Raw genomic sequence first — 26902 nt, 5'->3', positions numbered from 1 at the left:
GCAAACACGCACACCACGGTCTTGTGGTGTGTGCACACGGACCCCAACGGGGTGCCGGGCTCTGCCGAGGGCGAGTCCCGGCCCCGCGAGAAGCAGGCTGTGAGAGGAGGTGCAGGCGCGGGGACCGGCGGGCCTCGGGGCACCCACCTGCACGATCCTGCTGAGGTGGCAGTCGGCGGCCAGCTCCAGCCCCTGCTTCTCCGCCCACGCCTCCACGTGCCCCAGCTGCTGGCGGATGATGGCCCCCCAGTAGTGGGAGCACAGCCCCGACTCGGGGTCGGTCACCAGCCTGTTGAACAGCCACATGTTGAGGAAGTGGAAGAGCTGGGAGAAGAGCTGGATGGTCAGGGCCGCGTTGACTCTGCAGCGCCGCAGCAGCGCCATGGCCCCCGTGAGCGTGTGCAGGACGTCGTCTGTTCGGAGACACAGGGCGAGGGCAGGGCCCCGAGGTCACTCAGGCACGGGCCTGGGCCGGGCGTCCCCTTAGATACCAGCAGCCCTGGCGACACCGGCCTCCCTCGAACGGGAGACGGGGACGTGGTCGTGAACCACGTGCGCCCGCGAGAGGCTTTCTGAAGAGCATGACGTGCGAAATCGAGCTAATCTTACAGCAGACGGCAGTCACGGTGCGCTGCTTCAGTGAGAAGGTCACAGCCAGCAGGGTCTCTCGCTTCCTTTTACAACACCTCCCCTTACCTACACTCGGTATTAAGTACTACCGTGCAGTGAACCAGAAGGGAGAGAGGACAAAAACAACACCCTAACCTATTTTTGGTCTTTGCAGACTGTTCTCTTCAGGGTCATCCAGAAAGGCCGGCATGTAATTGTTCAGTTCCGACTGCAGACAGTGGACCAGGTACCTGAAACACACCGAGGGCCGGAATGAACTCGGCGCAACCGTCTGTGCTGTTCAGGAAGACCCTCACTTAAAGACCCGCAGCTTTGCTCCCAGGCTCCACGAAGCACAGCTCACTGAATCCCACTTAGTAAGTCAACGTGTCTGCATAGTGACTGACGTTTCTTGGCGTTGCCAGGGTAAATAAAAACCTTCAAAATCACTTCTAAAAACGTTACAAGAAAACACACGAAGATCTGCACCCTCCCAACACAGAAGCCCGGCCTCGAGAGAGAGCGCCCGTACTTAAACGCCATCTGAACCAGGTGAGCCAGCACGTCCTGGGCGTCCAGCGTGAGCCGGCTGAGGTCGCGGTCCTGCTTGATGAAGTTGAGCAGCTCCGACGCGTTCGCCATCCAGAAGGCGAGCGCCCCCGCGATGTTCTTCTGTTTCTGCGGGCAGAACACACTCCGTGAGCCGCTCCCGGGCGGGCGGGCGGGCGCGGCAGCCACAGGACGGGGCGCTCCTGAGAAGCTGCTGAAGGTGGGCCACACCTTCCCGTTTTTGCCAAGGTAGTCACCACAGATACCAGATATTTGCAAAGGAATTTGGTGCACACACAGCAGTGGAAGATAAATGACCACCGCGACTTCCCAGGACTCGGGGAGATGCACGGCTCCACGTGGCTACCACTTATGGAGTCCACGGAGGAAGGGGGCATCGAATCGCAGCGCCGAATCGGAGGCTGTGCACTATCTGGTAATCTGCGAGCACACACGCACCCACGGTACCCACGGCCACCCTGATACTCGCAGTCGCTGGCTTGGACGTAAGCCGCTCGGTATCAAGGGGGGTCTAGCGCACCCTCTCCCGACCACATGTGCAGGCCAGGCAGCCTCAGATGAGACCCAGAGAGTGGGGACCGAGGGCAAACGAGGAGGAGGAGGTAAGCAGAACTGCTGTCGTCTCATGTCCACACGGAAGTGCGTTAAGCGGAAGTTATGGAATGCTGGTAAGGTGCACAGTCGGGAGGGTTTAGTAGTGCGTGTCTCAGCTGCTGAATGCGTGTTATGGCGGCTCAGTCCCGTGTGTGGAGCGCTGTGTCTGACATGGAAGCGGCATGAGAAACTCAGCTAAGCCGGCACAGCCAGGGTCAGCGCCCAGCAGCAGGTCCTACCTGATCAACCTGGTCTACTTCCTGGAGGGAACAGACGAGGGAACCAAGCAGAACGAGAGAAAGAGACTTGTAAACGATCGTGACGGTTCAAAACAATCAGCGCGCTAAACGAAGGCACGACACGACAGCACGACACCCAGTCCCGCTCTGCCCCAGCGCCCGCCCGGGACGGCCCGCAGCCGCTCCGGGAGTGCGCCTCTGCCCTGGCCCAGGACTGCGTGGGCTCCCGGGGAGCGCGCCCGTGAACAGGGGCTCCGATACACACACGGACACACACACACACACACACACACACACCGGTCTCTTTAAAAGACTGACAAGGGGAGGACTTCTGAATGTCCTGACGGTACCCTGGGTCTGAGCACCTAAGGTCTGTGAGACCAGTCTCTTCCCCGGGTTAATTAAAAAGAACGAGAGAGACAGGAAAGATCAACAGAAACAACAAAAATAGAAGTCAGAAACATTGAGCATCTAAAAATATATGAAAAACCTATTCTAAAAAGAAGTAGACTGTTTTTGAAAGTGGGTTTTTACAGGCTGAAACTTCCAAATTAGCCCTGACTGGTACGACTCGGAGGGCTGGGCATTCTCCGTGGAGCCAAGGGCCGGAGCGACCGCAAGCCTGGGCCGCAGGCCAGGGCCCCGGGTGCAAGCATGTGGAGTGGAAGGTGGCCGGCCGATCAACGTTTCTCTTGCACACAAAGGTTCCTATCTCTCTCCCTTCGCTCCCCTCTTTCTAAAAATAAATAAAAATTTAAAGAAACTATTAAAAAAACCCAAATTTAAATTATTCACTACGATAGTTTCTGTCTAAAATGTGAAGATTCCTCCAATCATATACTAAACCCAAATCTGAAATTAAAAGACTTGTTTTGATAATGGTGATTTCTGTGAAGTTCAAATTCACTATGGAAAAATCTGTCAGAAGTAGCTGATGGCAGGAGTCTCATCATTTGACACAGGCTTTACGAATCCAAATGTGATGTGAGGCAGACAGTGGCTCTGAATGACAACTGAACAGGAAATCACACCTGTTTATAACATGATAAAGAGTAACAAAATGGTATCCAAACAAAATGACTTTCCTTCCTGATCTCTATTCTCACTGGGGTAAAAGAACAACCCCATCAAATGCATATGCTAATCACTCAAACATAAAAGAAACATGTGTTGAAAAACGTTTTGCCTTTAAAAACAATTCCGAAGGAATTAAAAGATTAGTCCTCCTCCAACTACCCTGACAGGAGAAAAACAACATAATCATGTTACTTAACACTTCATGGTTGCAGTTTTCTAGCAAGTAGTTGCACTGACGCATGATTTAGGAAAACTTTTAAAAAATCTGTATGTTTTACTTGATGATAAATTTCAGATTCTTGGCAAGTTTGGAAACTGGTATGCCAATTTTATCAACTACAGAAAGCACCTAAAAGAAACAAACCGCTCTACCAAGAGAATACCCTCACTTCCCCCAATTTTCAAGATGACTTATGAAAGAATGTGGGCCTGAGTTTCACCATGAGGAATGTCACGATGTCCACGCCCCAGTGCGTGCTGTCCAAAACACGGACGGTCACCACCGGCGCTGCAGGAGGCTCGTCTCAGGAGAGCCAGAGCCCTCCGTGCCCACTACAGAGTGCTGGGGGTGGCCGCCAGGGACGGGCGGGGCAGCACGAGCCCCGGCTTGGCGGCCCGGGGTCTGCAGGGACGGAGACGCCCGGACGGGGCGGAGCTGGCCTGCACCGCACCGCACCCGCCCGTGCGGGATGCTGCCGAGCCCTTCGTTTTAAAATGGTTAATTTTACGTTGTGTGAATTTAATCTCAATACCTTATTTTGTAAAAAATTCTAGGAAAACCCACATCAAGTCTCAAGACTTTCTCACAACTGCTACTGTAAGGGTCTTTCTCATAACAATTATGGTACCATGTACCGTTCATCTCCCCTTTTCTCAAGTTTGTGGGAAGTAAAAGAAGTTTACATTTCTTTTCAACTTTTAAAGCGATACAATTTTCAATACAATTTATGTAACTTTTATTTTAGGAAAAGCTCCCAAAACAAAGTCAAGCATGTAACCAAATCCGAAACACGGAAGAACCGGACCACGCTGACCCACAGCCGTCAGCAGGACGCGGCGCTGGCGGGGCGGGCGGGGGCTTACCTGGATCACGCCTTCCATCATGCTCACCATCTTGTTGACGATGGCGACCACTTTGTGCGTGCGCTCGGCGGGGCTGAGGTCAGGTCTGTACTGGCTCGACAACACATAGCGACACGCCATATATAACACATAGGTAGGCGACAACTTAAAATGGACTGTAGAGCTATTAGTGTAATTTATAATGGCAGATAAAAATGAATCTTCAGCTGTGAAAAGGTTTCAGAAAAGAAGAAAAAGGAAAAAAAAGGACGACAAAAAAACAAAACCATGAAAATCAGAGGGAGACAGCGGGACCAGCCATCACTCCCCGGCACTGGGATCCGCAGGTACTCACAGCTCTCCCTGAACTCGATGCTGGCAGGCAGCGTCAGCTCGGGCCCGGGCGCGTCCTGGGCTCTGAAAGAAGAATGTTGCCTCCTCGACATCAGGCCACAGAGCTGTAACGTCCTGACATCCTGTGCTGGTTTCTGGGGCTTTGAAAAAACCCTCTGTGCCATTCTCGTGACCTAAGGCACCGCCCCCACCCCCTTCCACATGTCGCAGGGCCCACAGGGAGGCGAGCGCCCCGGCAGCCACCCCGCCCCGGCCGCCACAGGTCGGCGCCCTGGAGCGCCGCTCCCTCGGGACAGCAGATCTGACCACCACGCTCGATTATTCATGAGGGCTCCGTGAGCACAGAGGCCAGGCCGCTGCGCACCTGCCGCAGCCGCGGCTCAAGTGACAGTGCGGAGACACTGCTGTGGGCGCGAAGAAAGCCTAAACCACGCTGGGCCGAAACCGAGCTCTAGTGCGTGCGAGAGAGACACTTCCACAGAGCCGGCACTGCCTTCCTCCCCGGGCAAAGCCGAGACAGAGGCCCCTGGGGACACCCCTTCAGTCGCCTGGCCAGCCTTTTCGGTGCTCACAGAGACGCGAGCCTTACAGACGACAGCCCGCCCACTCACACTGTTCCTCCGAGGCACATCACTTCGAGGCACTTTGCATCACTAGCCTGACACTACAAAGCCAAGCAACTGCCAAAAATATAAAGACAGAGAAACTGTAACTTGGGAGATTCTAAGAGCTAGCACTGCACTAATGTTTGTGTGTTTCCAGGTATCCCGGATCACGTTAATTCAAAGGGTAGGTAATCTGCATTAAAGTCCTTCAAACCGCGGCGACCCCGCCCCCACTGACAGCACATAAGGGAGGGAGGGAGGGCAGTGTCACATGAATATCTTTCAGTCAGAAACGTAAATATACACGTGTTTTGTTGTGCATTGTGGTAAGAAATATTAAAAAGCCATTAGTAAGGGAAGACTTTTTAAAAAATGTGGAAGATAATGTGGTTTCCCTTTTCTGCAAAGTTAACTGAAAATTAAGCAGTGGGGATGACAATGACTTACCATGGAGTGAAAACACCCACTGAGTCAAACACGGCACAGTGGGACGTCCCAGTTGTCAGGATGTCTGCCTTTGTTACCGACTTAAAGTAAGTCATTTTCAGCAACAACATCCAAGTCTAATCATCCTTGGACTAATGGTAATAAACCGGCCAGAAATAAGTATTTAGAGTCATTTATGTCCACTCATTAAATTGTCAAGTTAGTTAGCTCAAGTAATTAAAAAAATGTCTTCAAGAATGAGAAACAAACAAACAAAACGAGCACCTCTGACGATCACGGATCCACTCAGTCACAGACTGGGGTGCGCCCCCCCACCCCCGGCAGTCCCCCCACCCCCCTCTTCTCCACACACACACACACACACACACACAAGACGAGCTAGGAGAAAATGCAGCGTGTGTTCACTCAGACTAGGACGGTCACTACAAATGAAAACAAAAGTGCTTTCATCCAATTATATGCAGTGAAGTTTATGTAGTCTACGACTTAGTAACTTAGATCTAACTCAACAATTTAGGTGTAAAAATACTCTTATAAACACAATATAATTTAAACACTCAGTTATTTTAATATGTCTCTCTTACACTGCCATATTTACAGACATCTGAAATTATAGGTAAGCAGTTATCTTCAATTTAATATCCATAAAACGATGCTAGATAAACTTCACCAATTATTTGTTTCAACAATTTAGCAAATCCAGTATAAATAAGAAATTTAAATTCTCATTGAAAAAATGAAGTGTCAGTGATAACTTAAAGTCACTCCCATCATTCAATGCTTTTTTCCCTTGACTAAACTTAGAATTTTAAACATGCTTATTAAACGTGCTTATTAAAGCAACTTAGACTTCTATGAGTGTATCAGTGAAACTAAGTATCACTTACACCAGTGCTGCCTATGTGAAAAACACGCAGTCTGAGAACGGGAGGAGTCGTGTTTGCACCCCCTTGTTGTTACCAGCACACACGTCTGTTGCTCCAATGAGGCCGTCAGCGGGTCTTTGCAAAGCAGCACGCTCCGACCTTGAACACACTGACCAACAGTGGGCACACGCACGGGGGGCCATGACTCCCCCGACAACCAACCCACCCGCCCTGGGGCCCGGCTCGCACCGGGCCACACGCCCTCACTCAGCGAGCCACGTGCGCGCCCCGTCTCCCGCGTCACAAGAGCGCTGTCCTTCCCGGCCGCCCTCTCCTCCCCCGCCCGATTCCCCCCCACCCGTGCCGGCGGCTGTGGGCGCGGGACGGCACGCACGCCTCTCTGCCGCCGTCGGCACACGCCGAGGCCCTCCCACAGCACCGGCTCACCGCTCCGGACCCTCGTTCTAGAACACAGCACCCCGGTCACGTACAGCAGCTCACTACTACATCTCAGAACACCCACGAAGCCAACAGGCGCCGTGGGAATAACTCAAAGCCCACAATAAAATCGAGGCAAGCCCCGAGTCCTCTGCTGGAACTCAGGACACACAGCGCCCTCTGCTGGGTGTGCACAAAGGGAAGGCCTGAGCCCTACAGGGAGGGCCCTGTGCCCCGGGCAAGCCCCGGCTTCGGCTACAGCCTCCGATCCTGGTCCATGAGAGGGGGTCCATGGGAGGGGCCGGGGGGACGACACCCCATCTCACTGCTGACCACAGCGAGGTGCCCCGGCGCCCCCCAGCTGTCTGCGTGCGCCCAGAGCCCGGCGGCCCCTGCACAGCCCCGCCCGAGGCCCTGGCGTCACTCCTCGACACTCAAACAGGGTCGAGGTCACTAGGAAGTACTGTTCCGATTTACCAGGGCAACACAATGTAAAAACAGTAAGAAAAGGAAATAGCAAAAGACAGAAGGTCTCTGTTCAAAAAAACTAGGCAAGAACAAGGCGAGGAGAGAAGAGGGGGCACCCCGTCAAAGCTCAATGGGGGGCACGCTGCATCGGAGCCTGGGACGCGCCACAATCCTTAAAAACCCTGCTCCAAACTCACGTTCGGCTTCGTGCATTTTTAAACGTGAGGATTTCTTCTAAAGATGGGCAACATGGTGAGTTTAATGTAAATACACGAAGCATCGAACATTAAATCCTGTGGACGCCCGCCCACCTGCTAAGGGAGGAGCAGGGTCACACAGGAACACTGGACCCCACGCGCCCCTCAGCTGCGCAGCGCTGTGCTCGGGAGCCGTTCCCCCAAACCAACCGCACGGAGAGGAAAGACCCTACAAACGCTGACAATGTTCTGGGAACGAACAGCCCACGAACCCCGACGGGCCACTGGCCCTCACCCTTCGCCCCCGGGGGAAAGCGTGCCCCGCCTTCAGCGCGACCGCGAGGGCGTCCTACCTGCTCTCCTGCCGGCGGCCCTCGGGCTGCTGCTCCACGCGCACCATGGGCCTCACCATCCCCCGCTCGGCGGTGCTGCAGGCAGACGGCGCCCTGTCGCTGTCCAGTCTGGTCGAGCTCTGGCCAAGGGGAGACACGGGGAGCGTGAGCACCGCGCAGACAGCCCGCTGTCCACTCCGCGCTGCAGGCGAGGGCGTGGCGTGCGTGAGGCTGCAGAGCGGTGAGCAAGGCGGGGACGCAGGGGAGAGTGCCGGCGAGACACACCGCAGGCAGAGGACGGCCTGTCCCGAGTGAGTGGATGCCCGGGAACCCGCCGTCATTAAAGAGTGATGAGACACACAGTCACTTCCCTGCCCGGCGCCAGAGGCTCACTTTACAGCGCAGGCAGGCACACCAGGCACACGCACGCACGCACACAAGGGCTCCCCAGAAGCTCGGTGCGGACGGTGACTTTACCCCAAAGAGCTGTCTTAGGTCGGGACAGAGCACACAGAACCCGCGCAGCGGGAGGCGCCGGGTTCTTCTGGTCGACTGTCAGCTTCACGGCAGGACTAAAAGCCTGCCCCTTAGAGCCCAACACCTAATGGAGGACGGAGTCCAGAAAGTGCTTTACTTCCTGCTTGGTGCAGGGAGAACTCGCAGGCACGGCGGCCCTCCCGCACGGTCCACACCCCTGACCGGCCGACAGCAGACAAAAGGGACGAGCGCCCTACGTCAAGGACACGAGCGGAACAGAAGCAGCACACTTATAGAAAGAAACCCACGGTGGCAACGTTTTACCTAGGAGTCCTCAGCACATCTGTTTACTGAGGAGACTGCACACAGATAAGTAAAACAAAAGCCATCCTTCTCTTACCAACGAGAAATTAATACCGTGCTGTGTGTATCTTTGTAGTTCTTCATTTCCCACAAATGAGACTGTACAACCTACCTTGTAAAAACTACTCCTCCCACGTGTTTTGAGCATCTTGCAGTAATACCACTCTCATGCTGCCGAGCTGTGTGGATGTGCAAGGCGCTCGTGGGCGCAGGGCGCGTGACCGCTGCGCACGTGTGCACCTGGGCTCCCGCTCGATGGCTGCGGCCGGGAGGTGCGTCTGCAGAGCCACGACTGCTGGGCCGGGGCGCGGCGACACGCAGACCACGGAAAGCTGTGTCACGTGAGTGACGAGGCAACAGGCAAACCACGGCACGTTTACGTGCCGACACATCACAACACAACTCCAGCGTGCTTCCACCCGGTGCCCACGGGAAGCGCACGCACGGACCTGCGTTCGGACGCACCGGTGAGCGCACTCACGTGCATGGGGAGTTCCGGAGGGACCCCTGAGACGCCCCCAAAGCCGACCGTGCGTTACGATGAACAACCTTCACGTTGTTACTTTTCTCAGTTTCCCAGGTTTCTTGTGTTGGCCACCCGTTTTATAAAGAACTGAACTTAGATGAAGGCAGTGACACCTAGTTCCCAGAGCACGTGCTCCCTCGGGGCTCAACAGCTCCTCCCTGAGCCTCTGCGCCGCACTGCGTGAGGCTCTGCCCCCAGCAGGGCGGCGGGGAGCAGGCCCGGCAGGACCCTCCTTCGCTGAGCTCCGCGGTCAGCTGGCAGAGAGGCAGGGGCCAGACGGGAGCACGGCTGCACGAGGAGTTCAGAGACACCGCTGCCGGACGCTGCGGGCGCCCGCCTCCGGGGAGCGACGGGGCTGCTGCTGGAGGACGGCGGGGCGAGCGTGTGGACACAGCGGGCCGGGGGGTAGAAAGGGCAGCGCCCCGGGTCTTTGGTGGGAGGCATGTGCTGGGGTCAGGGGCTGGGGCGGGGCCAGCGCGCACTCAGCCGGGAGGGAGGGCGGGCGGGTCTGAAGGAGCTGTGTGGCCAGAGGGAGGGAGGGCTGCGTGGTATTTGGGGTAAGAAACCACCGGGGGGCTTTGACGGTGAGGGTCACAGAATCAAATGCACACGGCGGAAGCACCAGTCGGGCTACTGGGGCGGGGGGAGGGGGAGGAGGAGGAGGACTTGTGGGAGAGAGGTGCTGCCTCCAGGGCCGCACAACACTCCTGCCTGTGACCACCCCGGGATGATGGAGGAAGGTGGACGCCTGTGGACTCTCCCACAGGTGGAGCAGCAGAACTTGCCAGCGGCTGGAGGTGGAGGCTGAGAGAGGAAAGGCCCCGAGGAGAGCCGGGACAGGCCCCTGGACCAGCCCTGTGGAGGGGGCCCCTCAGGACAGAGAACATCCCCTCTGTGTTAGTTCGTTCCATCTGCCACTATGTGCCAGCCACGCCCATGGCACGCGAGCAAGCTTGCGGAGCAGGGAAAGGTCAGGGCTGTGGAGTCCGTGCCCGGGCCCCTGTGCGGCCTGAACCCAGGCAGAGCCAGTGCCCAGCGCAAGCCATGAAGGAGGCCTGCGGATCCCACGCTTCCTGAGCAGCCCCAGCGCGTCGGGCCGCCCCGTGGAGAGAGGGCAGGGCACGGGGTCCGACAGGGAACCTGAGGGGACAAGAAGACGGGCGGCCCGGCAGGCCCCATGTCCCCGCACAGCCTGGCCCCGACCGGCCCCCCGGCACAGCAGTTTTCACCCAGGGTGCGCGAGAACTTGTCACACACGCAGCGCCCGACTACGGAGTCAGAGGCACTGCCCTCTTTGCTCTTAGACTGTCCAACAAAGCAACGGCAACAGCCAGCACGACGCGAGCCGTGCAGTGGGCGTGCTCTGTCCCGAGCCGTGAACACGCAGGTCAGAGCGCATCTCACTGACCGTGTCTCACAATGAGGCTGTGTCTGATTGGTTAATCCTAGACGCAAGAAGAGGCACGTGACTTTTTTAAAAGTCATTCCAGGGCAAAAAAGTGTAGGTGATTACCATTATTATTTTTTTGTAAGTCAATCAGAATTACGCCTATCTTCTGTCAGGTCCGCAGAAGGACCTTCCGTGGGTGTGCCGCAGAACTTCAGTCGTTAGTTTACGTGCACGAGATGAAAACCGCCGCAGCAGCTGAACTCGGCCACACAGTGGGCATCGATCGGCAAGACCAGCTAACACGCCGCCCAGGGGAGGCCCAGCCGCCCGCACGGCAGTGAGCACGCCGGGGGCCTGCTGTTTAGTCCGCTGCCTTCCGGGCGCCGGCTTTCCCACAACAGACAGCCACGGTGAGGAGAGAAGGACCCGACCCCACCCGAGATAAGGGTGGCGGGGAGGCCCGGTGCCCAAGGAGGCAGCCCTCAGACTGGCGGCAGTGACGGCCGAGCAGAGGGGCTCAGGGGAGCAGGAGCCACTGTCTTCAGGGGTCACCTGACCGAGCGAGGCTGGTCACACAGAGCAGGGAAGAGAACAGCCAGCCGGCTGTGCCGTGTGCCCCCAAGAGTCACACCCCCCCCAGTGCAGACACGGCGGAGTGTGTCTGAACAACAGTTTTACGAGGACACTACGGACTGTTCATCCGTGTCCCTATGACGTTAACCACGCACACCAGGTAACACGCAACCACCTACCTTGCTCGTTGGTAATGCTGCTCCACTGTGAATGTCTCCTCCCAAGTCAAAAGTGGTCTCCTGAACAACTCTGTCGGGACAAAGAACAACACAGAGAACGTGACTCTCGAATCGCGAGGCAGTCTCTTCCTAGCACCAGAAAAGGAACAGGCGCCTAAGCACCAGACGTTCAAAGATCTCCAAGAAACCCTTTCCTTTTCATCACATGAAATTACAGAGTTTGAAAGAGTGACTGTCACTTTAGGAACTTGTCTCTCTGACACATGCTAAGTGCTCTCGGGATCGCGTATTTCAACACTGTATTTAAAAACAGTGAATGGAAAGGAACCATAAAGAAGAAAGCCAGCTGTCTCTTCCTGCAGCCTCCCCAGGCTGCACATGCCACAGACACGAAGCGCAGCTGCCCCAGGGCCGTGGTGCTCCCCGGCGGGACGCGGCCCGGGGCCGAGCGGCAGCCTGCCAGAAAGCCAGGCTGAGGGTTTCTATGGACCCCACTACTTAGGCCACAGATGAAGAAACAATTAATTTTTGATAGTGTTAGTCATCAGATCAAGAGTTATCCTTGTTTAAACAGTTTTTTAGACTAGCGCAAAATATCAAAAATTTAAAACTATCCTTATGAAAAATTAACTCAGATCACAAACCAAACCTCCTAACAGCCAGTAACCGGGGCGAGCTAGTGGCGCTGGCACAAGTGCAGGTGCCGGAGCCCGCTGGCCCCGCCCCCGCAGCAGCCCCGCCCACAGTGGGGGGGGGAGCAGCACCAGGGCCTGGAGCCGCACAGCGAGAGGCAGTGCCAGGACTTCCTGGGCTTCGCAGGTCATCAGAAAAGCTCCAGTCACCCCATTTCACCATGTTGAAAAGTGTATGGTCCAATTTTAAAGCACTATTTAACCTGAACCTTTTATTTAAGCACAATCTATTGATTGAGCTCGAATAAAATGGAACTACAGAATAAAACTAGGAAGTGACAGAGAAGTTCAGAACAGTTTTTTCAAATTAAAAAGCAGGTACAAGTGCTTCCTCTACCTCATCACCATAAAAAAATCATCTTGTGATGCAAAGTAATATCATGCTTTAAAATACACAGTAACTTTCGAGAAAGTAGAACTTTTAGCTAAAGGTTGAGTATCAACCTCGGAAAATGATTTATGCATTACAAACTTTTGTGAAGTTAAATACTTACCCTCTGGCACCAAGACATTCACCCAGAGCAGAACGCGCTCTGCTCCGAGCCCGGCAGTGCAGAGGGGCCAGGAGGGCGGACCCCTCTCCCCGCCCCGCACAGTGGCCCACGCCCCGCCCAGCCCTCCCTTCCTCTGAGAGCGCCAAAACACGACCGAAGCCTTCTCAGTCCCATCTGCAGTACTGTCCTGGAATCGCAGATGGACTCAACACCGTGCGAGCCCCGTCTCCCCCTAAAGCAACTACAACTTTCAAGTTCAACATGGGTCCATCTGCACTGCACCCTGGATGCGGGACTAGACAGTGACATCACCGGCGCCTTGGATGACAGTATCCACACCGGGCTCTGTGTGTGAGCGCCAAGGCGCCGCAGGCCCCTCAGCACTCAGAGCACAAAGCCACAGGCCGCAGGCTCCGCGAGCGCAGACCAGAGGGAGTTGCCAGTGACCCGCCACAGCCTCGGAAGCCCCTAACCCCCCCCCCCCCCGCCCGCCTGCGGCCCGCCCCGTGCCCTCGGCAGGAAGTCCCTGTGGCTCCTGCGCTGCCTCCGTCTGCGCCACCCTGGTTCAGCCTCGCAGGCGAGGGCCCTGGCTTCCGCAGCCAAGACCCACAGTCGCGCGCCCCTCCAGGAAGCAGAAGAACAAACAAAGCTGGACGCTGCACGAGGAAAGAAGTCACCCAGACCAGAGCAGAAACAGACACTGCGGACATCAGAAGAGATCGACGAAACTAAGGGCCAGGTCTTTGGAAAGATAAGCAACATGAATAAACCCTTAGCTAAACTAACCAGGAAAAAAAGAGAGAAAAGACTCACATAAAATCAGAAATGAATAAAATGCCTAGGAATAAATTTAAATGCACCAAAAAGAACAAAACACTAGAAATAAATTTAACCAAGGAGGTCAAAGGTCTGTAGAGTGGAAATTTAAGACATTTATAAAAGAAACTGAAGACACACAAAAAGCAGAAGCTATTCCATGCTCATGAACTGGAAGATTATCGCTGAAATGTCCATTCTACCCACAGTGGTTTCCAGATGCAATCCACATTAGAAGTCCACGGACATTCTTCACAGAAACAGAACACACAATTCTACACTTTGTGTGGAACCTGCAAAGACCCCAAACAACAAGCCCAATCTTGGGGAAGCGCAAAGCCGGAGGTATCACCTTCCTTCGTATTAAACTACACTACAAGGCCACAGTGATCAAAACAGCACGGCGCTGGCATAAAAACAGGCATCCAGATCAATGGAGCAGAACAGAGAGCCCAGAAATGAACCCACACACAGGGGGTCAACTACTTTGATACAAAGGAGCCAAGGACACACAATGCAGAGAACAGTCTCTTCAATGAACGGCGCTGGGAAACCGACAACCAGTGCAGAGGATGGAACTGGACCGCTCGTCTGCCCCGGACACAAGAACGAGCCCCATGTGGACGAAAGGCCTGCAGGTGCCACCTGCAGCCATGACGCCCTTGGGAGGCACAGGCAGTGAGCTCCCTGACATGGGTTTTGACAACCAGTTTTCTGGACCTGACACAGAAAGCCGAGGCCACAAAAGCAAAAATAAACAAGTGGGACTCCACCAAACTGGAAAGCGTTAGAGCCACAAAGGACACTATCGACACAACAAAAAGGCAGCCTATGGATGGGAGAAAATGCCCGCCAGCCACACGTCTGACGGGGCGGTGGGGGGGGGGGGTGAACATCCAGCACTCAGAGTGACCAAAGGCAGGTAGGTCTGCAGTCGGGAGTATGCAAAACACTCTATTCCCATATTATGATTAATTACTGCCTTATTTTCAAGAGGAACGATTATAAAACTATTTGCGCTCCACCCTGCACATAAAGAACGCAACACGAAACAGCAAGAGCCCAGACAATGCGAGTAAACGCCGGGCAGAGGCTTGGCGGGGCAGGAGCACGCGCAGGGGCTCAGCTGCGCTCGTCAGCGGGAACGCGAGCCACAGCCCCGGCCAGTGCTCCCCTTGCAGCTGCCGGGGGTGGCGCAGTCGGCAACAAGATGAGACGGCAAGGGCGGGTGAGAAATGAGGAAGAGGGAATCCCTGTGCACTGCTGTGGGAGCGCAAACTGGTTCCTCCAGAGAGTTAAAACCAGGGAGCATCTGAGATCTTGCTCCCCAGCATGGCCGCAGTTTGGCTCCAACAAACTCTGACAAACACTCCCAGAGGTGTGAGTGTTCCTCGTGGTGACGTTTACCTGGCGTGGTCAGCGGGGGTCCAAAGGAGACCCCCAGGACCTTTCTGTGGACCCCGTGAGAGGCACCAGCCGGGGCCCCAGCAGCCCCCTGCCCCGCACTGGGAGGACGGGGAGAGGGTCTCGGGACTGGGGGAGTGACCCCTGCCTTCTAGCAGCAGGCCAAAAAGACTGAAGCTGTTCTTAGAAAGTCCTTGAGGTGAGCAAGGGTTGAGCTAACTCAGGGAAAGGAAAAAACCGTGCTATTGCTTTTAACCTCAGCTTGCTCGTTCAGATTGCTCCCAGAGGGCCTGAACAAAGCTCCTGCCGGTTAAATGGGGAGCTGAGCTCCCTCGGCTCCAAGAGAGAGAAAGGGCACCAGCTCCCCCTCCACCCGAACAGCCAAAGGGACGACGACAGGTGCCTGACTCCCACCTCCAGAGGGCGGGGGGGCGGGGGGGGGGGGCGAGGGGTGCCGCAACGCAGCCGATCGAGAGAAGCCGGAGGGAGGCACGGGGAGCAGGCAGGGCACCCTGGGAGGGGTTCGCTCTGAGAGGGGACCTGTGCCTGGGAAAGCCCTGCTGTTCTGGAGGTGTCCCATCAGCTCTGGCCAGCCGTTGCCCAGGTGCTCCCAGGTGACTAAGCGTCTCAGTGGGGCTGCCAGTGGGGAAACACCTTCTCGGGAGTAGCCGCTGCAGAGCGATCTCCGTGGGCGTGGTCCACACAGATGGCAGGTGAAAGCCAGTTTCCCCTAGAGGTCTGCTCAAACCCTACAGACCCCGACACTAACCCGGGAAACCGTGTCCCCCAGGCCAGCAGACCCCACGACAGTGGGCCCCCCACTAGTACACAGACAGCCGGGGTCAGGGCCCTGTGCCACCTGTGCACCGGTCTGTGCCCACGTCAGGGAAGCCTGCCGTGCAGTTAGGCAGGAGCAGCAGCAAACACTGAATTGGCCTCCTGAAGGCTCAGAGAGGGTTTGGGGAAATGGATCAAGCTGTGACCCCACAAAGATGTCACCCCGATTCTTTGAGATATTACCAACAGCTGTCCCTACTTAAAGAGGGGAGGCCACTTGGAACTTGACTGGTCAAGGACAGACATAAACTGTGAATGCCTGCAAACAAACAGCGGGTCCACCTGCGCTGTCTGTCTGTCCGTGCACGCTCACCACAGAGGTGAGGTGACTCCCCACCTCTGGGCAGTACTGTTGAAATAAATGTAAGGCAAACGCACGTTAGGATGGGGCATTCTGCAATTCTCAGAAATACAGAAACCAGCTGAAACGCTCTCCCAGTTCACGCACTCTAAGAAGACACCCAGGAAGTGAAAGCCGGCTTAGGCTTGGGGCAGATCCGAAGGACCGGCTGTACGGTGGGGCAGACAGATCGTGAATCGCGCCTGCATGTTGCAACAGCAGCCGACGCCACCGAAACATATGGTACGAACTCGGAAAGAGCACCACCGCAGTGAGAGGCAACGGCAGGAGGCCCTGTTCACAGACAGTCGGCAGTGCACTGAAGCAGGCTCTCCACGGACAGTAAACACCCGGGGAACGGGGGACGTGAGGACGCCACGCAGGCACGCTCTCCCTGCCAGGGTGCCTGGTGCTGACAGCAAGAAGCCAGCTGGGGAAAAGCTGGCGGTGGAAATGCCGATGGAAGACACGTGAGCAGGGCTACAAGCTGAAGGGAGGAGCCCTGCTGAGGTCAGGACAAGGGACAGGAAGCAGGGGACAGGGGGATAACAACAGAGCTTAAGAAAGGGAGGGGACACCCGGCCCTCCCAGGCACAGAATGGAGGAAGGGGCGTAGCTGCGCCTTCACTCTGAAGGTGGATGCAGACTTCCCAAGGAGCAGAGGGTGAGGGCGCGAGAGAACGAAGAGGCCCGGTCATTCGCTGGAGCTCACGGACGGGGCCAGACACAGGCCCCCAGCGGCCCCCGCGGCCTGCAGCGCCCAGGTGCCTGCCTGAGGACGCGATTGGCCCGCAGAGTGCTCGTCCTGGAGAGAGACGTGGCGTCCAACTGCACGAGCTGCCTCCACCCTTCCCTCCACTGGACTCAAGGTGGACACGGCGTGCCACAGGGGGCACAGAGCGCCCCGGCTGCCCACCAGGAACCACCACGGTCGGTCCGAACACCGACACGAAGAAGCTGAAAACTCACGCTGGCCTGAAGGACAGGCCTCGGGACAGAACACGGAGGTGGTGCCACGAAGCCCAGAGGTGGCCGCCCCCGGCCGTGCTCCTCGGCCTCAGCGTCCACCTGCTTCGAACAGCGTGAGGTTCACGCTCTGCCAGTCTGCAAAACGGTCCCTCATGCAACGACACGTCACCAAACAGTGCCTTACTCCCCCCCCCAAACACGCTCCTGGACGGTCAGCAGATGGTCAGCAGACGGTCAGGAGGGCTCTGGTTTCCCGTCCCGAGCCCACGCCGCAAGTCCTCCGAGAGGCACTAGGGGGAGCCAAACCATACAGCACGGCAGGAAGGCCGGGAGAGCCCAGCCTGCGTCCCCATCAGCAGGAGGGAGGCCAGTCACGTACGGTTCGAAAGCACGAAATGAAAAACAAAGCGCTGGAACGTGATTTAAGAGCCAGCCACAGCCCCCGTTGCTAAGGTGAAGAAGACCCTTCCTTCCTCTGCTCCCCCCGAAACCAACTGCATCAACAAGCAGCAGAACCACAAGCCCACGCTGAAGTTCGAAGAACTGAAATAAGAAGTGGAACCACGGGCCTGTGCCTGCATCGGAACACTTTCAGCCCCACGAGGACACGCCCTCCCCTTCCCGGAGGCCACGCGTGTCCCTCACTCACCCAGGCTTGTGTCGGGGGCCCTTGGTGGGCAGGCCCCCGTCCACGGGCCTCCTCGGGAGCACGTGGTCCTGGGTGGGGTCCACGAACTTGAACACGTGCGATGCCCCGAACTGCACACTCATCCCGCTCTGCAGCATGGTGGTCTCGGAGATGCGCTGCCCCTCCACGTAGGTCTCGGCGTCCATGCTCCTCGGGGTGACAGTGACAACCCCGTCCATGTTGGTGAGGTCGCAGTGATGGGGCTGAATCCCTGCCCCGAACAGCTAGAGACGGGAGGGGTCAGAGCGGCTGGCGCTGTGAGGGCCGCTTGGGGGCCGAGTTTTAGAGCCGCGAGTCCCCCTCCCGCAGGACACGTAATCTAATGATAAACCTGGGTTTTTGGTGCTGTGAGTGGGTTTTCTACCAACAGTCCAAAAATAACTGAACTCTGTCAAAATAGCTGAACACTGTATTTTCAGCACCCAGTGCCACGACTGAAGGCACACTGTAACTCTGCATTGAAAAGCACACGGTCACTGTGAAGGTTACACGACTCAATGGGCAACCCCACGCAGATCATCGTGATCCCAAACTCCTGGCCACCCGCCGCCCTGCTGTGCGAAGGAGGGGGGGAGGTCGGAACTGAGCACAGCCAGAGGAGGCTGACCCCCCTTTCCTTGCTGAGAAACGAGGGCCCAGGAGGGGGGCACCGAGGGAGGAGCCCAGACCTCCCCCTCGTGCGCAGAGCGTGCTGGGCCCCGATTCACTGGGCGGTGGAGAGCCGCATGCAGCTGGCACCCCCACTGCAGCCGATGGACTGCCCCTACTCTGCGTGCCCGGCCCAGGGACGGGACTCCAGAGGCCATCGCCCTCGGTGCTGAAACACACCTGTGAAAGGACCACCACCTCCTGGAGAACGTACAGTCTCAGAGGAGAGGCACGACCGCTCCATGTTTTCAGAGGAGGAGTGTGGACAAAAACTCACACTCCACTCTTTTCACACTCAGGCAAAGGAGAGTGAGAGTGACCCACAGTGAACGAGCTATTTACGTTTGAATAGAAGCTCCTGGTTTTTGCCCATTCGTCCCCTCGAGACCGTGTGCTACCCCCTGCCGAGATGGGAGGACGGACGCCCAAAGGGGCGGGGCGGGGCGGGGCGGCGGTGCGCACCTGGATGGAGCTGTCGTCGAACTTCTCCGTCCCGACCTCGGTGACGCTGAGCTGAAGGCGGTACAGCTTCGGCTTGTCCCTGGAGTCAGAGCCATCTGCAAGACGCGAGTGAAGGTCACCTTAGAAGCGACACCACGGCGCTCTCCAAATTTGCAGCATGCAATTTAACCGACCGGGTTGAGAAAATTCAAAGTGATTTGAACACGTCAGCTTCTGTTTAATACAATTTAAGGTGATAAATGCCGTCATTCATACCAACGTTGCCTCATCACATAGAGACGTTTCTGTCCGTGATTCTGAAGAGTGACTCTATTAGCAAGGGAAGATCATCAAGGATACACGGCCCTTCCCTCCGGACCAGAAAGGTGAACCTGCCACTGAGATGGCACTCAGCACCCCTCGGCTGGGGCACAGCTGGATCGCTGACGGAGGCTTTGAAAGGTACAGCAGCCTCAGGCTCACCCCAGACCTCCTGGACCAAAATCCTTGGGGAGGAGGCCCACACCTGCGTCTTAGCACCCAGCGCCCCCAGGCATACTGTCCCCCAGTGGCTCCGACGTCCACCACTGACGCCGAGTTCCAGCAGGAACCACTGGGCAAGTGCTTGGCCAGAGAGCGGAGCCTGGACCTGCTCTCTGTGCGTCCCCCCGTGCTCTGGGAGGCACCAGCGCTCCGGCTCTCCCTGTGCCTGAGCTGCTGTGGTGGAGACAGCCGGAAGTGCCAGGAGCATCTCATCTGTACCCAGGCGAGTTGCTCATGCCACAACCACCGTGGTCCATGCACTAGAGGTTTCAGAGCTGTCAGCCTATGAGGAAACGAGCCCCAGAGAATCCCAGAACCACGGCAAACCTCAGCCATGGGGGCCAGCCCAGTTTGCATGCATGTGCAAACGCCCAGTCTCCTTGCAAGACCAAGCAGTGTCTCCAGGACCCACTGCACTAGTGCCTGAGTAACCTTCAGAACTGCTCATCGACCTGCCAGTCAACCCCCCAGCTGCTGGGCTTAGGACCTGAAGCCCCGAGGGCGGTAGGAGATTCATATCTGGAGCGTGCCCGCTTCCAGGCCATGCCGTGGCCTGAACTCCCCCAGACGCCGCTGCAAGGAAGTGCAGTGGCACGTGAGACACAGCGTCCAACCCGCGGCCCCACAGCAGGACCAGAGCCTCGTCAGATATGGTGGCCACTCAAGTCTTCACACCAGTTCATTTTCAATTCCGACTCAAGTCCTGACCCGAAACGAGGCACCCGAGCCCGTGGGCCGTCCCTGGACATGGGCCGCTCCTCGAGGACCCGCTCACCCAGGCCCCAGCAGGCGTGCGGTGTGCTCACTGGAAACACCTGGCAGGCCCCACGGTGCCCTGGCCAAGGGGGGGGGGGGCAGTCTCCCTCTCACCCCACGACCCACACCATTAGCCATGTCCATCCTCACTTTCCATGGACCCGCCACCCCAGCTCTGAGCTCCCGGGGGCCGGTGTGTCCTGGCACTCAGCTCAGGGTCTGGTCCAGAGCATGCATCTGACAAAGACTTCACGTGTGAACGCTCAGAAATCATTAATGAAAAACGAAGAAAACAGAACGATGCTGTATGGTCACACAGTAATTACACGAATTATAAAGAAAACAAAAGCAGCCAATAACTGATCAAAGATAATCATTTCAATACGAAGTTACAACACAAGAAACATGAAAACTGCCTGTCTGGGGGTGAAAGAAAAGTCCACATAAAACTCTTCTGAACGTTGAATGCTTCTGAAGGCAGGCACACTGCGCGCCAGCGAACAGGTGAACAAGTGGGCATGACGCACCTTCCTGCGTCCGCACCAGCGGACTCAGGACTGTAAGGAGAGGGAGAGGCCCACAGCTCTCCCCCAGCCTCTCCCTTCCTACGGTGTCACCACCAGCCAGGGGGCAGACACGAGCTCCTCCGGCCCCCCCCCCCCCCCCCCCGCTCTGACTGCGCCCCCGCGGCCACAGAACACACAGACGCTGCCTTCACGGACAGGGTTCTGCGCAGCCTGAACGGCGGCCACGGGGCCGAGGAGGTGGAGTGGGGCCTGGGCTGAGCTCAGGGAAGGAGAAGGAGACGGGGCAGGCCACACTGGGGCCCCGAGCAGACACTGGGGGGTGTCTCCCCTTGGCCACGGTCCATTACGGCCCCTCGCTGGCGCGTACTAGTGAGCACCTCGCAGGCAACCATGAACCCAGAAGGGCGTTTCCTCAGACAGCAGTCTCCAGCCTTCTCCTAGAGACACTGGCCACGTCACGCGGCTCACAAGGCAGGAGGCACAAGAGGCGCAGGGGAAGGCGTGCCCTCCCCGACGCCCGTCGGCTGCTCCTCCCCAGAAGCAAGCTTCTCGCCACCCACCCGGGCACCTGTGACCGGACAGCTGGACACTCCCCCCTCCTCCCTTCAGGGGCGCGGCACAGACGTCGGGACACCACTCAGGGCTGTCACGTAAAATGCACGACACCCCGTCTCCTGTGCAGCATTTGGGACAGACACTAACAAGATGCCGTTTCGGCTGAAACTCGCATTCGTCTGGGTGTCCCGAGTTCTACGCGCCAGCCCTGGCGCCCCGGAGCACGCCTCGCGGCTCCGCACCCTGCCTGCAGGCACGTCCTCCGGCCGGGTCTGAAAATGAAGGGGAGGAGCCCGTCCTGGACAGACCAGAGCAGGCATTCCCACGGGCACCAATGTCCGCTCCGCAGCTCCACACACGCAGGGGAGCTCCGGGAGGAGGTCCGTGCTGCCAACGCCTCCTTTCTGTGGTCGTGCTGGGCGGGGGGTCATTTCCAGAAGGCTGACCAGGGGGCCCCGCCTCCCAGGCGCTGAGCCGGGGGCCAGGTGCCGGAGGGGAGCCTTCGTCGAGGGAACAGAGGCACACCCCCACAGAGCTTACCTCCAGTGAAACCGACGCAATGGTGGAGAGATTGCCAAGAAATCATCAAAACTTACTGAAATAAACCTTGCACACATTTTCACTGCCTCTGCTGGGAAAAACGAACGCTCCCCCAGCGGAACTGGCACGAACACGCACGGGAAGAACGTTCTGGTTCTGTGTGCGCACCAGGAAGGGGAGTGGAGGCGGTTTACCCCGCTGCTCCATCGTTTCCGACCGGGACGTTACCACACACACACACACACACACACGAGAACATCAGGGATCTCCCTCAGGCACAGGGTAACAGAACATGCCTTGGGACCTTCTGTATGTGCACACAAGTATCAAAATAAGCAGAAAATATGACTTGTTCCTATCACAAAAAAAACCACCAAACTCCACGTTTGGTTACTATCCAATGAAGAGGTGTATGACCAGTTTAGAGAAAATCCAACTGAAATAAGATGTTAAAAGGTAAATAAACTTTACGCAGCATGGGGAAGTATTCAACGGTCACGCTCACTGTGGAAGAAAGAGTTGAAACAGCTTTGAACCAGAAAGCAGACAGGAGGAGGCGCTCCCTCTTCTGTAGGCCCAGCCCCAGCCGCGCCACTCAGGACGACAAGGACACACACAGGCTCCGAGGGGCACGCTCCGAGTGCGCACGCCCAGCTCTGCCAGCACGGGGAGACGAGCCTCCGCCCTCGGGGCGGGGGGGGGCCAGGAACACCCAGGACCTGGTCACAGGGGAGCAAGCCCCTTCCCCACAACAAAGACCGCCCCCGGGAGCGAGGGCCCCATGCAGGGCCCAGACGGGCGGCCTCGGGTTCGGGGCGAGGCTCCCGCCAGCCGTGCCCACGGGGCCACCCTCCTGCCTCTCAGCCGCGGTCTCCTTCTCTCCCACCCTCAGTGTCCTCCTTCCCACCTCCCCCTCCTCCTTACTCGGGGGGGGGAGGTGAGGGGAGAGAAAGGGAGACAGCTCTCTCCCTTTTTCAGTCCAAATTCTCCCTTAAGACAGCCTGAATAAAGGAATGGGACATTTCTGCAAAATACATTTAATATCAAGTGAAATGAATTCCGGACATGGAACACTTACTTAGTGGATACGAATTACATGCCAGTACACTCAGGTCCTTGAAACAAGTCATCCGCACCCATGCAGAACTAGCCCACGAGCTACCCGCTGGGTCGGCCACGGCCGGCCCGTGCATCCCGCGAGCGCCCTGGCCAGAGAGGAGTAAGTAGGAAGCAGAGCGTTACCTTCGTGAGTGGGACAGCTGTGGTAGGCAGGGAGACCCCTTCTCCCTGGGGTCCGAACGCATGCAGGGGACCCCGGTGACGGCCGCGTCAGCAGGGCAGAGGCGTGCAGAGCACGTGGGAGGGAGGAGAGAGACAGAGAGGTGAGCTGCAGTGAGACGGCCCGCCCGCGCCAGTGCGCCCCCCCACTTTCAGAGCACGAGGCCAGGACAGCGGTGCTCGCTCCGGACGGTGTGTTCGAGAGACAGCGCAGGCTGGCGCGGAAAACACCAGCACGACAGGTGAGGAGTCAGCAGGGGCGGAAGAGCAAGTTAGTGCACTGCCCAGGGGACCAGCACCCCACTCGGCTCCTTCTGTTGAGAGAACACAGTCAAAGCCAAAGCAAAGGGTAAAGTGACTGGTTAGCCCTGTTTCTCCCAACGACAGTGCAAGCGCAAGCCCCTCACCGCAGAGACCTCGCCCGCCTCTCCAGGACCTCAGCCCGCCGAGGGCAGGCGCCTGCCTGAGGTCGTGCCGGTGGAAACACGGAACTTGTCTGTGCACACCAGGTCAGCACTTACAGATGCTGTTTGCTTGTAAATGGAAAACAAACTGTTCTCTCGGCAAGCTGAGAGCAGCCGTGAAAACTCAGAGCACACACCAGAGAAGAGAACACAGCTCTGGGGTAAGACCCCAGCCCAGCGCTGAGCGCCGCCACCAGCGGTTTGCTCGCCCCTGACGGAGTGGCAGCAGACCCGAGTTTCAGGCACCCGTTGGAGAAACAAAGCTCCCCAGGAGGCAGGGGCGGACTCGGGAGTGATGTCGGATGACACAGAGCCCCTGGGACTCCTCAGACTGACTGTGCCAGGAGCAGCTCCCGACGTGACACTCGCCCGAGGCGGGGGCACCCTTCTCCGCCCCGTGCCCGCGGCCCAGCCTACAGCAGAAGCTCACGAAGCTCGGAACAAAGGCAGCAGAAGAGCCGGTCGAAGAAGTGCACAAAAAAGCGTGGAACATTAGCCACTGCCAACGTTTGGTGAAGAGCAGTCCCAAACTAACACTCACCTAGCCTCCATCATCTCTCCACACCTGCCAAAACTTTGTGCACGGCATCCCCCGGGGGCCCGTGAGCATGAAACAAGCAGTCGGAACAGCGACTCTCACTAGAACGTGAGCGCCCAAGGTCGGAGGGCTACCTGTTGGTCAGTGCTTCACCTCCCAGGCCCAGAACGGTGCCAGACACGCGCAAGTGTTCAGTAACTACCTGCCACCTCGGTGACCAATGAATCCTCACTGTCCCTGCGGCCACCCACGTCGACTTTCCATTATCCACCTGAAAGGTGTTCCATGTCGGCCATTTATCAATGCTCTCTGCACTAGTAATGCTCCTAAATCCTCAAAAATTTTGATTTAGAGAAAACAAAATAATTAATTTCTAACATGCAATGCAAAATTTTTAAGAACAGACCCAATGCCCAAGGATCCTAACAAATTTAAGCTCAAAAACAAAGCACTGTCTCTAGTGGCTACTCACCGCCTCAGGTAGCACCTCCCACGCCAGAGCACAGGCGTGGGCACGGGGCCCGTGGGCCAGGCCCGGCCTCCGGCACCTGGTGTCTACCCAGTGGCAGGGCCGAGCACTCGCTTAACTCTTAAGGAGCAGTTTCACTTACACAGCCCTAAAATTGCACCCGGCCCTTTGAAGGAAACCGCAAGGCTGACGTGGCCCCCGGTGACAATGAGTTTGACGCCCCTGGGCTAGAGACACATCATAGTACAAGTTTCCAAACCACAGTGAGAAACCAAAAGTTTAAGTTAGCTTTTCAGCCAGAGAACTGAGGGACAAAGCAACAGCCACTTTCCTCCCAAACAGCTAGTCAGTTAACAGCCCTCACACGTAACGAGTATAAAATCCACCGCTGGCAGCACACGGCCACCGAGAAGCCGTCTGCACCGGTCAGACGGTGCAATCTCCTCTGCACCCACGTAACCTGCCTGTGGCCTCAGACTGCACCGCGTCCGACCACCGGTCGCACAGTCTTGGCGACAGACACGACCCCCAGGAACCCAGGGGAGAGCCACCCTCCTCCTGCCCAGGGAGCCACGGCACCGCGGCCCACAGAGCGGAGCTGGTCTTCAGCTCCTTCTGTAACGACTGGAAGAGCTTTATGTAGAGGCAGTTCTCAGGGCAGGAGCAATGGCCTGGCTTTCACAGCGTCTTACAGTGCAGGTCACATGTTAGTGTTTTAGCCAAACAAGGAATGTGGAGTTTTCCTGAGTAATAAACATACACCACGCTGATGCAAATATATATACACACACACACACACTACTTACAGATGCGTGTGCATAAAACATTCCTTCAAGAATGTCGATGCATTTCTCAACCTGATGGCCCACTTACAACAACAGCTTTGGTTAAAAGAGTTCTATAAACAAAATAGAGGGCTAACGTGAAAATAAACTCGGTCTGCGATCATTTCAAAACCAAACAAATATCCTTCCTCTTACACGTCGAGTTCTTAAATGCACTGTTAAACTTACAGATGGTCTTTTCAGAAACTGCTCATGAACAGTACAGCACAAACACTTGTCTCTAAGAATCTGCCCTAACAGGAGTCTGTCTTAACCTTCTGAAAAGAAGTTTTACAAGGGAGTAGATCAACTCAACCTCTCCTTCGTCCTCTATGTTCACGTTTTTAGCTTCTGCTTGACAATATTAATTTCCGCCCATGTGAGGTTTCCTTCTAGGCACGAAAGAACATACCTCAGGACCGTAGGGTTTTGTTTTTTAAAAAACAGGTGTCATCTCACGAGGGTCCCCGTGTTACAAATCAACGGTCCACACGGGGCGGCCGGCCAGCAGAGAGGCCCGCTGTGGCCCCGAGCACCCGCACCCTGCTCACCTGGGCTCAGCTCCACCAGGTAGGGCAGCTTCTCGGGCGGCAGCGCGGCGCCGTAGCCGGACCCGTCCGCCCGCTCCTTCCCCCGCGCGGGCCTCCCGTCCAGGTGCTTCCTCGTCTTCTTTGGGGCGTGGTCCGGTGGCCTCCTCTTCAGCTGGAACACCAGGACCCCTGCAGCAGCGACAGTGCCCGTCAAGAGCCAGGCGCAAGCGGGTGCGGCCGGCTGGCCGGCAGGCAGCACTCGAGGAATGATCAGAAAACCCGTTCGACGGCACTCCCGCAGCACGGCCGTGTGGGCCTCCCCAGTCACACTCCCCTCCTCGGCGAAGATGCCGGTCTCCCGATGGGCCGTGAGGAGCGCCAACACGTGGTCGGCAGAGACGTCGTTTCACACCAACCACCGCCCGATGAACAGTGCATGTGTTCACACGCACACACACCACGTTCACACACAAGTGCCTGTCTGTCTGGCAGGTTTTCATGTAATCCAACCGAATTAACTCCGAATTCAAAGGGATTCGACTCTGACAAAGTTGCACTTTGTGCCGTCCTGGAAGAGCGCTAGGCCAGGGCACTTCCGAAACCCCCGGCTCCCGCGCAGCACTGGTGGCACTGACGGGCGGCGGGCCCCGCGCGCTCGCTGAGGCACGGGCTGCCCACAGAGCGGCCATGGGCTGGGGACAGGAGTCGGAGGGCAGGAACGCCGTCCCATCGAGACACAGCCCACTATTTCACTGCTCTGAGATAACGGGAGGACACTGCTCGCTTCATGAGAAGTCTGGGCTTGCTTTTGAAACAGCAGAATCACTGGACAATCTGTAGGGTGTTTTCTTTATTGTGACAAACCAGTCCCAACCCACCAGTCCCTCTGGCCCGCACAGCAAGGGTCCCAGTGCTGACATGAGGACCTCCCACCAGCTGAGACGCGGCATACCCACTGAGCATGGCAGTCTGCTCCAGGTCTACACACTCGGCCGCCTCCGAGTGTGGCCCTCGGGCCCAGAGGACAGCCCCGGCACCCACGAGCCAGTGCAGGAAAGGGGGCAGTCCACCAGTGAGCAGCACCAGAGACCACCCCCCAGGCACCCAGTCCGCCCCAGCCAACTGGAGCAGCCGGTGGGCCAGGCGCTCATCCGAGGAGGAGCTCATCAACTAAGGGAAGTCT

The 26902-nt window shown here is 57.1% G+C and overlaps 1 protein-coding gene across 17 annotated transcripts in view; it reads right to left on the bottom strand.

Annotated features, from left to right (window-relative positions):
- AFDN (afadin, adherens junction formation factor) overlaps positions 1-26902 on the bottom strand; it is a 104093-nt gene that overhangs the window by 41225 nt on the left and 35966 nt on the right. For 8 of the 17 annotated variants that reach the window (XM_036024973.1, XM_036024977.1, XM_036024985.1 and 5 more), the window contains exons 8-19: positions 25741-25908; positions 22859-22903; positions 18717-18811; positions 17568-17830; positions 11367-11436; positions 7880-7998; positions 4507-4568; positions 4173-4378; positions 2013-2033; positions 1142-1287; positions 766-860; positions 148-413 (exon numbers count right to left, since the gene is read on the bottom strand). In XM_036024973.1, the coding sequence (XP_035880866.1) occupies positions 148-413; positions 766-860; positions 1142-1287; positions 2013-2033; positions 4173-4378; positions 4507-4568; positions 7880-7998; positions 11367-11436; positions 17568-17830; positions 18717-18811; positions 22859-22903; positions 25741-25908 (1556 nt within the window). The remainder of the gene's footprint in view (positions 1-147; positions 414-765; positions 861-1141; positions 1288-2012; positions 2034-4172; positions 4379-4506; positions 4569-7879; positions 7999-11366; positions 11437-17567; positions 17831-18716; positions 18812-22858; positions 22904-25740; positions 25909-26902) is intronic. The other 9 variants (XM_036024979.1, XM_036024983.1, XM_028504007.2 and 6 more) reach the window with 3 other exon arrangements.

Source organism: Phyllostomus discolor, chromosome 4 (assembly GCF_004126475.2).
Source record: "Phyllostomus discolor isolate MPI-MPIP mPhyDis1 chromosome 4, mPhyDis1.pri.v3, whole genome shotgun sequence".
NCBI classification, from domain to species: Eukaryota; Metazoa; Chordata; class Mammalia; order Chiroptera; family Phyllostomidae; genus Phyllostomus; species Phyllostomus discolor.
The sequence above is the reverse complement of the archived record's forward strand: the minus strand, read 5'-3'. Positions and strand labels throughout refer to the sequence as shown.